Genomic DNA, 15,306 nt, shown 5'->3' with positions numbered 1-15,306 from the left:
GATTCCCATGTTCATTTTTCCCCAGAGTATCAAGTTATCCTTGTTTTGAGCCTAGTGTTTCATTTTTTCGGTAAATATTTGCCCTGTTTTATTATTGTCTGCTTGTGTTTTAATCTCAGCCAGACACTTGATCATGATTCTCAAATGCGAGCTGAACACACTTGTACCTCATTCTCCTGCAGTAGGCAGTCAGTGTGAAGCTGCAAATCACGTATTGTTTAAAGACCATCATTTTTCCTGGATGGAATGGTGCTGCAGCGAGTAGTGTTGCTGCCTCACAGCTCCAGGAGCCCTGGATTGTTCCTGAGCTTGGGTTACTGTCTCTGTGGATTTTCATATGTTCTCCCCAGTGTCCATGTGGGTTTCCTCTGGGTTTTCTGGTTTCCTCCAACCTCCTACAAACATGCTGATAGGAGAACTGAGTACTCAAAAAAAAAGGCACCTAAGTATGAAAGTGTGTGTGCATGGTGCACTGGAGATGCATCCCATTTAGGGTGTATTTCCCCCTTGTTCCCCCTTCTGACCAGGATAAAGCAGATACAGATGCAGATGAAGGAATGAAATATTGAGACCATTTTGAAAATATTATCCACATTACACTGTATCAGTGAAGAGTATAATTGTGTACATTCTGTGTGTGTGTGTGTGTGTGTGTGTGTGCTTGCTGTGATGTACAGGTGTCCTGTAGAAATCCTGCAGACAGTCTGCCAGCTCAGGGATCATGGGCACTATGTTTAGATAACAGATTCAACTTGGCCCGAAGCATCAAAACTAAACACTGTCGAGTCTACTCACTTGGGTGAGTTTCATTCTCTTTCTCTTTCACACACACTCAAACAAATCAAATACACTCAGTGAGGTGATAATTACAGGGACATTTGGTCATTAGTCAACAATAAATGCAAATTGTAAATCATCTATTTTGTATTAAAACATCACAGCTTTTTTAAGCAAGAAGTAATGTTGATGGAATTTTGAAGTTTGCCTTGCTTACTTAATACAGGTAATTAATGCTATTCCTACAAGTTAAAGCCGTCAGATATTCCTATATGTGGTCCACACTAAGATATAAAAACAAGACCCCCACCCCCAACACACTTTTATCACAAGGTCGTCTCTGTGGTGAAGGTTGTACCTGGATCATTGACAGATACGCAAGATATCGTGTCATCTGGGCTTGATCTAATCCCCTAACTACTGAGTCAGCACATTTTATATAGCATAAGTATTAGCCCTCTTCTTTATGTGTGTGTAGACTGTCTTGAATTTGCTCTCTCTGTGGCTAAATAAGTGCACAGCTGTATGCTAAAAGCCCAAATATTTGGCTCTTGCTGTAATCAAAGCAAACTGTAACATACGTGTATGGATGAGTCTCTGTTTGTATCACGGTATAGATATGTTCTTCAAAGGTTTTTAACATTCAGAGGAAGGTTAGAAATTATATTATGTATAATGAAGTAGGTTATAAAACTAAATATGAAATGAAGTCATGTGTTTAAACATAAAGAGCATTCAAGGTCAAACCTATGTTTACATATACAGTCAGGTCCATAAGTATTTGGACAGTGACACCATTTTCTTAATTTTGCCGCTGTACATCACCACAATGGATTTGAAATGAAGCAATCAAGATGTGTGTAGACTTTCAGCTTTAATTACAGGAGTTTAACAGAAATATTGCATTAACTCTTTAGGAATTACATCCATTTTTTACATAGTCTCTCCATTTTCACAGGTTTAAAGGTAATTGGACAAACTAACATAATTATAAATATTAGGATTATTTTTAACACTTGGGTGCAAACCCTTTGCAGTCAATGACTGCCTGAAGTCTGGAACCCATGGACATCATCAAATGCTGAGTTTCCTCCCTGGAGATGCTTTGCCAGGCCTTCACTGCAGCCACCATCAGTTGCTGCTTGTTTGTGGGTCTTTCTGCCTTCAGTTTTTTCTTCAGTAAGTGAAAAGCATGCTCTATTGGGTTGAGATCAGGTGACTGACTCCATTTGAGAACCGTCCATTTCTTTGCCTTAAAAAGCTCTTGGGTTGCTTTCGCGGTATGTTTTGGGTCATTGTCCATCTGTACTGTGAAGTGCCTTCGTATCAGTTTTGCAGCATTTGACTGAATCTGAGCAGAAAGTAGCTCTATACACTTCAGAATTCATCCTGGTACTTCTATCAGCAGTCACATCATCAATAAGCACCAGTGACCCAGTTCCATTGGCAGCTATACATGTTCATGCCATAACACTGCCTCCATGTGCTTGACAGATGATGTGGTATGCTTTGAATCATGAGCCCTCCGTTGCTTCTGCACACTCTTCTCTTCCCATCTTCTGATACAAGATAATCTTGGTTACATCTGTCTAAACAATCGTGTTCCAGAACTGGGCAGGATTTTTTAGATGTTTTCTGGCAAAGTCTAATCTGGACTTTCTGTTCTTGAGTGTTACCAATAGTTTGCATCTAAACCCTCTGTATTTACATTCATGACGGTACCTCTTGATTGTAGACTTTGACAATGATACTCTTACCTCCTCAAGAGTGTTCTTGACTTGGCTAGATGTTGGGAAGAGGTTTTTCTTCACAAAGGAAAGAATTCAGAGATCATCCACTTTAGCTGTCTTCCAGGCCTTTCGGTGTTGCCAATGCATTCTTTTTAAGAGTGTACCAAATTGCTGATTTGGCCACTTCTAAAGTTTCTGCTATCTCTCTGATAGGTCTGATTTGTTTTTTCAGCCTAGTGGAGGCCTCCTTCACTTGCATCAACATCTCTTTGGGCCGCATATTGAGAGTTTCCATGAACTCAGCTACTGTCAGCTACCAAATGCAAACTGGTATCAAACACTTGGAATCAACTCCAGACCACTTATCTCTTTTATCTCCTTAATTTGTCATGAAATAATGAGGAAACAGGTCACACCTGGCCATCAAACTGCTTATCAGTCAATTGTCCAAATTACTTTTGAGCCTGTGAAAATGGAGGGACTTTGTAAAAAATGGCTATATTTCCTAAACGGTTAATGCACTATTTTTGTCCCTTGAATTAAAGCTTTAACTCTACACTTCAATCACATCTTGATTGCTTCATTTCAAATCCACTGTGGTGGTGTACAAAGGTATAATTAAGAAAATTGTCTCACTGTCCAAATACGTATTGACCCGACTGTATATTTAAATCACTAAAAGGACTGATATTCAAAATGCCAGCAAATTACACAGGTTCCAAATTTAACTCATAATAAAATTGCAGCAATGTGCAGTTTCCTTACTTTCAGTAACCTGGGCAGGGTCTGGAGACTATCCTGGGCACTTTATCTTAGCTAATCCACCTACTGGCATGTTTTTGTGAAGTGGGAGGAAACCGGAAGACCTGGAGAAAATCCATGCAGGGGAACATTCACAAAAACTCCAGAAACTCGAGCTCAGGATTGAATTAGGGACCCTGGAGCTGTGATGCCACCCATATTATTATTATGTGTTGGAAAAAGTTCATCCTATTTATTGGTGCAAGAACAAAAATGGCTGAAGAATTATTCCCAAAATAGATTTTTAGGGAACCAAAAAATGCTTCCTCTAATGGCGTTGCTCTAAAGCAGTGGTAATTAGACTTCTTCACTCAACCAGTAAATTTGCAGACAACCTAACTTCTCAAATCAGAGGAAAACCACCAACAACTGTTTTAAAAGTAGTGTAAACATGTAAAAAAAAAAAGCCTCAATTTACAAATATCATGTTGGTTACTCACCCATAAGTGTGACTGGTATCTTAATGGGAAAAATGGTGCTGCTTTTTGAAACATCAGCCAAGGAATGTCTAGGTCCAAAGTGGAGCTCTTTAGTCTTACATCAAGTTCCACATGGATCTGGTTCCTCTTCTTCCTTTCTAAGTTATACGCCTATTTTTTCATGTGCAGGAGGCAAATTGTTCACAGACTCATGCTCACCCTTGGCTCTGTCACATTCCCACTGGGATTTTCAAGTTCACCTTCTTAAGACACTGATCTATAATCTTGCCAGGCTGTTGTTTTATTCTTGATTTGTAGAAATTCAATAGACGGCTACTATTAGAGCTAACTGTAACTTCATATGAACTTCACATATGAGATCTGACTGATCGCTAGCTAGACAGTTGGACCAAACTGAAGTAGCCTATGTAGCCTACACCTGTGTATAACCATACAGTTGAGGTCAAAAGTTTACATCCCCCTTTCAGAATCTGCAAAATGTTTATTATCTTACCAAAATAAGAGGATCATACAAAATGCATGTTATTGTTTATTTAGTGCTGACCTGAATAAGATATTTCACATAAAAGATGTTTACATGTAGTCCACAAGAGAAAATAATAGTTGAATTTATAAAAATGACCCCGTTCAAAAGTTTACATACCCCTGATTCTTAATACTGTGTTGTTACCTGAATGATCCACAACTGTGTTTTTTTGTTTACTGATAATTGTTCAAGAGTCCCTTGTTTGTCTATTTTTTATACACTATATGGCCAAAATATGATTGACACGTGACCATCACATCCACATGTTCTTGTTGAACATCTCATTCCAAAGATATGGAGTTCCAAACATCCCATTCCAAAGATAAGGAGTTATTCCCCCTCTATTGATATAATAACCACCACTCGTCTGAAAAAAGATTTCCACTAGATTTTTGAGCATGGCTGTGGGGATTTGTGCTCATTCATCCTCAAGACCTTTAGTGACGGATGTCTGGTAAGGAGGCCTGGTGTGTGATCTGCATTCCAGTTCATCCCAAAGGTGTTCAGTGGGGTCAGGGATCTGTACAGGCCACTCAAGTTCTTTAACAACAACCTTGGCAGACAATGTCTTCACGACCCTCGCTTTGTGCACAGGGACACTGTCATGCTGGAGCAGGTTCGAGCTCTTTAGTTCCAGTGAAGAGAGATTGTAATGCTACAGCGTACAAAGACATTCTATACAATTGTGTGCTTCTAACTTTGTGGCAACAATTTAGGGAAGAACCACATATGAATGTGATGGTCAGGTGTCCACATACTTTTGGCCATTAGTGTATTTGAACTTGCTAGACACTATGCAACTGTGCTACAGAGATCCCCAGGGGTGTGTTTTGATCACATCCTCTTCTCTTTGATCTCCTGTACCACACTCCTTGCGAGAGACACCACAGTACAAGAAATGACCAAAATATCTGTGGGTGTTTTGAAAGCTATTGAGTTTAATGAAGCATTGGAGATGTACAAAAAGAGGCATATCAACGTATTACACTTGCTGCAAATGCTCATGTCAGAGAGAGGCTCTTGTAGCTAAAAATTAACCGTAGAAGCAAGACAGAGGAAAGATGAGCTGGAGCATCAGAAGGACAGAGGCTTCTGAGGAGAATGTCTGTTGATTTGGTTGTAACAGTTTGCTTTAACATGTGTAGAATAAGAATAAGATTACATTATACTCTTTATACGACAGTGCTGCTGAATTCTTGAATCTGATTGGTCAGAAGGTGTTGATTAATTTTCAATAGCAGCAGCTCTGAGAGTGTCAGCTGAAAGACAAATCACAGGTTTATATTAATGCGCTTGTTCTAATATTATCATTATTATACTGATAGCGAATTCACAGAGGTCTGTATGATAGGGGAGCATAATTTAAGACTAACAATAAATGGATTGTTATTAGTTGCTATAACAACAACAACAAAAATGTTTAAATAATGCTCTGGTGAGGAGATTATTTAACGTTTATGAAAGAAGACTTCAGCACTTTTTGAAATAACACAGTTCCTTTAAGTTTTTCGGCCCAGGGAATGTCTTCAGATTTTTTTACAACAATATTAGCTTCAAAAGAGTGAGAGAGAGAAAAAGAGAAAGGATGTTATATTGACAGAGATAACAGAAACTAATTTCATGGATATTCTACAACATTAAATGTAAGTATAAACTTCCAAAAGTATGCACGCCATTCTTTAATGAAAAAAAACAAAACATTAATCGTTGGTATAAGAGAAATAAAACACTTTGGGGAAATGACTCAATTTCAGTGTGGTAAAAGTAACTCTGCTTCATGTCAAGCCACATCACACAACCCTCTCATTGATTATTATCGTCCTACAACAGCATGCCCTGAAGTGTTTTATTCCATATAAAATTACTGATTTATATAAAACCTGCAACCCAGTGTTATTATATACTCATTACTCCTATCATGTTTAAAGAGAACATGTTGCTAACTATCTTGTATTTTCTGATTGGTATTTCTTTTTCTTTCTTTTTTCTCTTCACACATTATTTGTTTGGGTCCTGTGTTTTGTAGATTTTTTTTTTAAAAATTAACAACAACAAAAACAGATAACAGACACACACACACACACACACACACACCACATTAAATCTGCCTTTATGCACCACAGAACACAAAATGAACTCGCATCAGGTTCAAAAGATGCTCATTCTGCAGTACATGCATTTATTCACAGATATTAGAAGGGATTAAAAGGAAGTATCTGTTATTGCTCAGTTCTCATGCACTAACTTGCAATGATGTTGAATATTTTTTTAAATGTTGTGCTTAAATCTGGTCCCAGCTGATCGAGCTGATTTGCAGAAACCAAGTGATCAGTGCTGCTTCATGAGGTAAACATTAGACAAAGGGATGGGGATAGCAATTATACATTTTTATTACTTTATTTGTAAGAAAATCAACAATTTTTTTACGCTGTTTGCTACATTTCCCATCCATTTTACATGAGACTGGGTTGGAAAGATGGAAGACATTCCATATAAGCCACATTGAGACAGCTCATAAACCAGTAAAGAAGAAATTAATGTCTTTTAACATTTTTATCATCAAGGCTAATGTTTAATTCATACTGAAAGCAACTCAGGACAAGTACACATCCAGATAATATCTGCTCAGGCAAACAGAGTTACCCTACAGCTCTGTTCTGCTTTCAAATGACTCCCAAGCTCCTTGACCTGAAGGTAGAGCAGATTGGATGGAGTTAGATTCTGTTTTTGCCAAAGCACAGCTGTGTATCCTCACTTTCAGACTGAACTTGGTTTCTCTGTTGCCTAATTTGCAGTTATCTTACTTTGGCTTATCTTCCAAGGTGAATCAATCTGTCTTCTTTGCTACTCTAAAGTGCAGCTGAGAAAAGTTTTACTTTTTTGTTACAAGAACTTTTTAAAATGTGTTATTGCTGCATGTAAACTCCACAGAAGTCTACTGAAATCACAACAACACACTTTCTATACACTGTAAGTTTTAATTAAAATCATAATCTTCAAAGATGATTGTGCAACCTATTTTGGGAGAACGTGAATAACCAGAAAAAATATGCAAAATATGCATATATTTTTTCTTCCTGTTTCTTCCATGTCTTTTCCAACCCCAAAGAAGGCCTAGAGTTGAGCAGCTGTGTGTGGAGTAAAAATTCCTGCCAGGAAAAAATGTAAACAGAAGCTTGAAATGATAACCGGAACCACATTCACTGCATTGCAATATGGCATGTGACAGTTTTCATAACTTCATAATTCTATGACTATTACAGATCTACAATCTCCCGTAAACATTACAAACTACTACTTTTTTTGCATTGTTCATGTTGTGTGACAGGGTGGCATAAGAGAGATAGTATGCGATCCCTCCCACCCAGAGAGCAACTTTGCTCTGAGTCTTGTCCTGGAATGGGTGTGGCATTGGAGGAAATTCGGAAGTGTGAATCCTGACAATGCTAACACTTTTCTGTAGCGCCACTCACCAGGGTGCAAATTGCAGCTGTAAACAACATTATGAAAAAAAAATAGTTGTGTACTTCTATTTCTATGTAAAAACGTTTTTGATATTTCCATTAACAAAACATTAATAGACATCATTATTCTCTTCCTCTCTCTTTGCAGGTTGGGAGGGGAGGATAAGCAGTTAGAGAAAGTGTTAGCTAAGGCAGGTTGTGAGGTTCACTGTTTTGACCCCAGCATCAGAGAGGCTCACCTGCAGGACGCACACATGTGGCTTCACAGGCTCGCCATCGATTGGAGGGACCCGAACCCTGCTATCATGACTCAGAGACAGCACAGCAGCACCAAGAAGCTTTCCACTGTCCTCAACCACTATGGACATAGACAGGTAATGCAGAATGCTGTTATATGTGCAGAACACATGGGGCACAATATATATATTGCATGGGTATGACAGTATATCATGATAAATTCATTTAAGATAGATATCCAGTCAGTGGTGGCTCATCCATTCATTTCAGACCTCATTCATCACTGTATACATTTGAAATTCCATTAATATACTAATGACTTCTTCTGAGTGACCAACGATTTAAAAAAATGTTGCTATTTGACAAATATACACAGATGTTCTATTAATTTGCTCATCTTCGTGCAGTCATGGGGCAGCATGCTCACTGCGCCATTTAGCGTCATAAAGTTATTACTGCACCTAGTGGACAAAATGAGAACTGCAACAAGTGCCTACTGGGGCAGGAATCACGCTGCCCCATACTCTCTCTACGAACATTTTCAGTGTAGCAGGAGCAGCGAACAGGACAGTTAACGACAGTGTGGCAAGGCTAGTCAAAATCTTGTTTTATAGCAAACAGTCAGAATGAAATCTAATAACTTTTCATAAATAAAGGCAATGTGTATGTGCAGACTATCTCTAGATTGTCTATGATGTACAGAATCATTTCTACTGTGATATATATTGAAAGACTGGGAGAGGGAAAGGAGGATTACAGAATGGACAATATCTATACAACAGAAATGCACGTGCACCACGGTGACCTTGTTTCATATGCAAAGTCTGAGAACATGAAGCAAAAGGCATCTGTCTGATCCATTGACTGAATAATTTTTGGGCTAGTTTCAGGTCTTTTGTGTGCTTTTTGAGAAGTAGTTGGACTGGAAATTGCTAAAACCTAGCAAACCCGGTTAATGGTGACAGGAACACACCTGAACACAGTTGAACAAATGTATGTCCAAAAACCATAAGAATAACGGGGTTATTCTAAAAATAAATCTCTAGATAGTAACCTGTAGCATAAGTCAGTTTTGTTTGAGGATATGTCATTATTAATGTTGACCGAATTTTATAGCATTATGATCTACACTTATATAAAGTGAGCTGAAAGCAAAGCAGATGAGTCCCTGGCCAATTTATCCTCAGCTCCTTTTATTAATGTCATTATTTTATTAATTCAGCAAATCTAAATAGCAAAGTAAAACAATGATTAAATAGCTTATATTCCATATACACATCACAATTTCATGACCTTGATTTAGTGGCTACATTACAGTCAGTGTACAATAAATATGTTATATAAGTAAATATATGTTATATGATGTTGGGGTCACCACAGCGGATAATTGGTCTGGATATTTGATTTGGCATAGTTTTTATGCCGGATGCCATTCCTGACACAACCCTCCCTAATTTTCTTTTATCCGGGCTTGGGACCGGCACTGGGAGTGCATTGTCTTGTGTGACGCCAGTGACTGGGGTCAGTTCTCTGGCCGGGAATTGAACCCAGGCCACGGCACTCTCACCACCCCGGCCTGGGTTCAATTCCCAGCCAGAGTCCTTCTAACCACTAGTCCTTCAGGGACCCTAAATATGGAATGTTATATATTAACATAAATATATACAGTACTGTGTAAAAGTCTTCGCCTACATAAAAAAAACTGCAGCAGTAAACTAAAACCAACGAAAGTCAATATTTGGTGTACAATAAAATAAAATGTACAATATGTCACTACTTTAATAAATAAACAGTAATAAACAGTAATCTTTGGCAAATTGCTGTGGTATAAGAGAAACAAAAAACACTTCAGGAATTGCTGTTAAAAGAAAATAATCATTTTCAAGTCAATAATGGTAACTGTACCATCCCATCGTTGATTATTTTCTTATAAGAGCATGTCCCATGGTGTTTTATTCCTTACTGTCAGGCAGAGAATTACACAGTAATATAGAGATATGTGACTCAAAGTTGATTGATAACAGACAACAACAATTTTTTAATGTATTGTAATGTGTTCATCAAATGAGTCATTTCTAAATTAAATATGAAATATGGATGAAATACGATATATTAAATGTACTCTTATATATAACAATGCAATCTCCCTGTAACCATGTTCGAACCAGAGAATAGCATATAACAGCTCAAACTATACTTCAGTGTTTGATGATGTGAGTGCCGTCTTTACTTTGTGTTATCAAATGTCTAAGACCTCAGGCCTGAAATATAACAGTCATCAATCCATATCTTTCACAAACCGTTTCTGACAGAAAGAAAGATTTCATGCCCCCTTTTATCAAAATGATAACTGCTACAGTGATTTATGCACCGTATCTTAAGATGCCAGTTTTTTTGGACGCTTTCATATATCACTCAGCCTCTTCCCTCTGCTCCTGTTTCTCGCTGCATGAGCAGGAGTGTAATCCCGGCAAATTAAATTCAGTGCCTTGAACAGAAGAGCCTACAGGCCATGCATCAGTGTGTGGCATTACCAAGTCAATGCCTCGTAAGCTGGGATGATTGATTTGTCTTTCTTAGGCTGGTGGAAGAAGTATGAGATTAATGCATGCAGATTAATGCTGGGAACGTAGCTACTCAAGTGTTTTCCAACTGTTAGTTAAATTTTGTACAATATCTAATCTAGAAACAGTGCTGAGATTAACAAAAAAAGAAATTATGGTATTATTTTTTTGGATGAAAGAAATTTTTTTAGAGATTGTTCAGAATGTCACTGTCAGTGATCTTGGAAAAACAAGTGAGGAAAAGTTCCCGAGTCTGATAAAAGTCTTGTGTATTAGAACTGAGCAAGTGTCTAATTTTCTCCAAATAGAGAAAACAGACCACATCAGCTAGCCAGTAATGTTAAGATGGAGGAGTAGCATGTTTCCACTTAAGTAAAATAAGGCGCCTGGCTAAGAGGATGCAGAATGCCATAACATTTGACTGTGAAGCAGAGAAAGCTTCAGAAAGCTATAACATTTGATTATGAAAAAACGATAGAACTTTTTGGAACAGGTTTTGTTAAAAATGCTAGAAAAGCACTTTTTGCCCCAAAAAAATGTGATAGAAGGGGAGTCACAAAACATGTGATACATGTTAACACTTTAGGCATTGATGTGAAAATAAATGTAGCAGGATTTCAGTCGACTCCAAAGGTCAGTCAATTGAAATCCCGCTACATTTACTCTCACAGCAACAGTTTCTTCAGCACTTTCTGCACAGACAGAGTTTGTTTGTTACCACACAACTTCAGAACTGTGGCCAATGCATATTTCATCATCAGCATCATACAAACGTGTGCTGGCACTGACTCAATTGGTTGATGGCAGAGTCAGATGGCACACATGCACAGTTGCATAAGACCTATCAGTTTCATCTAATGCTCTCAAAATGGGTCAAGTTTCTGTTATAAAATGCTTAGCTGTTGATTTTAGTCTCATTGGACACAACACTGAATATTTAAATAATGAGTCTAACACTTGAAACACCCAACTGTTCAAATTGTTTAAGCAGCAGTTCAAATGTAGCCCAATTCTCTGTGAAAAGCGGAGATCTGGCAACTCTGTACTGAGCATAAAATCACGGATATGGAGGTTTGACTCAACAGGTGAGGTTAGAGCTCTGGGAACTCCCAGAAAAAAAAATGATACATTTTTAATAATGTTATCTGATGAATAAAAATTGAATGAAAAGAGCCTGATATTATCTGTCTTATTATCTGTCCACCTCAGTCAGATTTTATCCAACCTCTGTTTAATCTTCACATCATTTAGATTATGTCTTCCCTCTTTATCCTCTGCTCCTCAATACAAGTGTCAGTGATTAGATCAACTTTTTTGTCAACTTTCTTTGCTTTCTCTCCAGTTCATGCCACCTACACTCTACATTCTACCCTTTCTTTATTCTCCTTCAGCGACTGACCTACTTTGCATTCTTTCCCCTTATTGCCTCTTATTCCTAGCCAGCAATATTTCATTCAGCTCTAAGGACAGCAACCTTGCTGAACCAGATTTCTGACTTTTCTTTTTTCAGGAAAACTAGATTGAAACACAAGGAGGTGAACATGCACTTTGCCAAAGCTCTACTGAAATATGAAATCTTCCAGAGAGTCTTAGTAAAATGGATTATTGTGGACATAGGAGACACATAAGAAACATCTATCACTCAAATGTCACTCAGAGTTTATTCAGAGAAAAGCACAAGGATGATCACAAGTTTTATGAGAAATTTTATGAATGTTTCTGATTTGTTTGTATTTATTTTTCCACACAATTATATTATATTATATTATATTATATTATATTATATTATAGTATAGTATAGTATAGTATAGTATAGTATAGTATAGTATAGTATATGTATCCTGATATATATTATATATCCTGAACTGTGAAGAGGGCTACATTAACTCAAATAATCACTTTTTACCACTGTGATAAGCAGAAAAGCATCTCAGAACACATAACTAAAATGGTAAAAATGTTGCCTAGTCTTTATTCAGTCTTCACCTGCCCATTTAGGTGAGCCTGCACCCAACCACTGTAGCCTCAAATTCCTGTTCTTGGCTGATAGGAGTGAAACCTGATGTGGTGTTCTGCTGTCGTAGCTCATCCACCTCAAGGTTCGCTGTGTTGTATGTTCTGAAATGCTTTTCATCACGGTTGTAAAGAGTGGTTATTTGAGTTTACACAAAAATTTACACAAAATGGTAACATTGCCTTCCTTTCTGCCTGAAGAACTGCTGCTCACTGGATGTTTTTTTGTTTTTTGCACCATTTTGTGTAAACTCTAGAGTGTTGCATGTGAAAATCAGCAGTTCCTGAAATACTCAAACCAGCCCATCTAGCACCAACAACTAAGCCAAGGTCAAAGTCACTGATCACATTTTGCCTCATTCTGATGTTTGATGTGAAGCTCTTGCTGTGTAGGTGTATGATTTTCTGCATTGTGCTGTAGCCACATGTTGGCTGATTGGATAACTGCCTAAATGAGCAGGTATACAGGTGTTCCTACCCTGCTGTGTAGCTGTGATTATCTCTGGCTTTCCTAGAAATATCTTGCATCAACTCTATCACTATTGAATTAGTTGATTTATTTGTGAAGGACACACTGCACAGTTTATTACACACCATTTGTTGCCAGATGAATAAATGCAAATGTAACTACACAAAATGTAATTACTACCCAGATGGCAATTCTTCTTTTTTGCCATTGGATTGATGAATGTTTGTTTTTTTTCTCTCTCTCTGTCTGTCTCTCACAGGTAGACGTGCTGAAAGTGGACATGGAGAGTGCTGAATGGAAAATCTTAGAGAATCTGATTCTGGAAAATGTTTTACACTCTGTGGGTCTCTTGCTCCTCGAGGTTCACCTGCACTGGGCCGGGTTCGAAGTGAGCGGCGACGAGCCCGCCGTAGTGCGCTACTGGTTCAGTCTGCTGAAGGAGCTGGAGAATACACACTTCCGCCTGTACCACAGCTACAGAGACCCAGCAAAGCCAAGACTCTTCCTTCAAAAGAACCTACACAATGCAAGCAGCACTTACATACTGGGGTGGGTCAACAGGTGCTACTCGCATGGTGAGACTCATCCGGTTTAAATTGTGAGAAATGGAGTACAGCAAGAACTCCTGATAGAAACCTCATTTTTGAGATAGTTTAAAGTGTCTATATAGAGGAGCCAAGGCACTTCCCACTCAAATAATATTCCAGTTAGATGATTTTTTTTTTTTTTTTGCAGGCAGTAAGATGTTTGTTTTAATTCTGCAAATATCCCAACTGCAAGCTTGTGTACTATCAGAAGAACATACACGAGCAGCAAGTAGGAAATAAACTGGAGTGGAGTTGAGCAACACAAATTACTTGATACAATAATTGCAAGAAATTGAGTTCAGAAAAAAAGAGCAGCAGCTATGCGGTAGCTCAGTGGTTAAGCTGTCGGGTTACTGATTGGAAGGTCATGAGTTCAATCCCCAGCACCATCAAGCTGCCCCTACTGGCCCCTTAAGCAAGGCCCTTAACCCTCAACTGCTCAGTTGTATAAATGAGACAAATGTAAGTTGCTCTGGAAAAGGGTGTCTACTAAATGCCATGTAAATTGAATTACTGCTACATTCAAATAAAGTCATGTTCACCATTTTTACTAGAAAATTCCCACTCGTGTGTTTTCTAATGGAGTCTCTGAAATTTACCAACACATCTGAGGGAATCTGATACTCCTCATGGTTTTGAGTCACTGCCAATGCTTTTACAAGCTTTTACGAGCTAGTTAGCTAAAACTTTAGCTAAAGTTTAGTAGTAGATGCTCAGAATGTGGCGCATCTACTAATTAATGTCTATTATGACTTGAACAGCAAGTGCAGTGTGTTTGCTTTGCTATGTTAAAAGTGGAAATTCACTCTTTCATTCAGAGGTTACCTGTAAGCACACAATGTGTTGTTAGGGCCTGCCCGAGACATTATAATGCAGAGTCTTGCATAAGTACTGAACTTTATGTAAGACACTGTATTAGCATGCTGTGTGTAACTTTTCCACATTTTGTAGGACTACAACCTGGAACTGAAATGTTTTTTTTTTTTTTTTTTTACTGTGATTTTTACCATTTGATTTACATAACATGTCTAACATTCAAAGGTGTGATCTGTGTTTTTTTTTTTTTTTTACCGATATGTTAAAAAGAAACACAGCTAGTTTGCCAGTGTATTTTTACCTTTCTTTTTTATATATAATTTTCCCCCCAATTTGCGTATTTTCCCATGGGTCAAAACACTAATACACTTTTAAAATTAAGACTTTTTAGTTTTAAGCTTGGTGTTAGCTTTCAGACCTCAGTGATAGGTAAATAGATAGCATGCTTGCAAGATAGAGAGAGAGCTAGGAAATTAATTCAGCTAGGAAATGCTCAACACCAAGGAAAAGAGGACAAACTAGCAGCTTAGTCTTGAGGGACGAACCTTAAATACATTACAGATGGACATGTTGGCCCTCTGGTTTGGGCAAATTGGAACAATGACACAGAAGAATCACCAGCAACCACAAAACTGGAAACAGAAGTGTTCAGATACACTTTGAGGATAAAAAAAAAACCTCTTTGGTTGAAATTAGTTTCAAATGCAAATAGTAAAGTTAATGCACATGTGTAAATTAATTTCTCTTTTTTTAATAAGTAGTGCTTAAAAACTTAAAAAAGGCATCCTGGATGAATCTCACTTATGAATCTGTTTGAAAAGATGGCAAGTGTGTGCAAAGTTGTAAAGAATTTAAAATATTAAAAAGTTTTGATTTGTTTAA

At 37.8% G+C, this 15,306-nt stretch overlaps 1 protein-coding gene across 2 annotated transcripts in view; it reads left to right on the top strand.

The window, feature by feature from the left end:
• The window catches only part of mettl24 (methyltransferase like 24), a 28,375-nt gene extending 13,069 nt beyond the window's left edge, over positions 1–15,306 (top strand). Inside the window, exons 3-5 of one of the 2 annotated variants that reach the window (XM_026918221.3) lie at positions 678–799; positions 7,887–8,112; positions 13,281–15,306. In XM_026918221.3, coding sequence (XP_026774022.3) covers positions 678–799; positions 7,887–8,112; positions 13,281–13,616 — 684 coding nt within the window. In that variant the 3' untranslated portion in view covers positions 13,617–15,306. The remainder of the gene's footprint in view (positions 1–677; positions 800–7,886; positions 8,113–13,280) is intronic. The other variant, XM_053231901.1, reaches the window with a different exon arrangement.

This window comes from Pangasianodon hypophthalmus, chromosome 30 (genome assembly GCF_027358585.1).
Source record: "Pangasianodon hypophthalmus isolate fPanHyp1 chromosome 30, fPanHyp1.pri, whole genome shotgun sequence".
NCBI lineage: Eukaryota > Metazoa > Chordata > Actinopteri > Siluriformes > Pangasiidae > Pangasianodon > Pangasianodon hypophthalmus.
The sequence above is the reverse complement of the archived record's forward strand: the minus strand, read 5'-3'. Positions and strand labels throughout refer to the sequence as shown.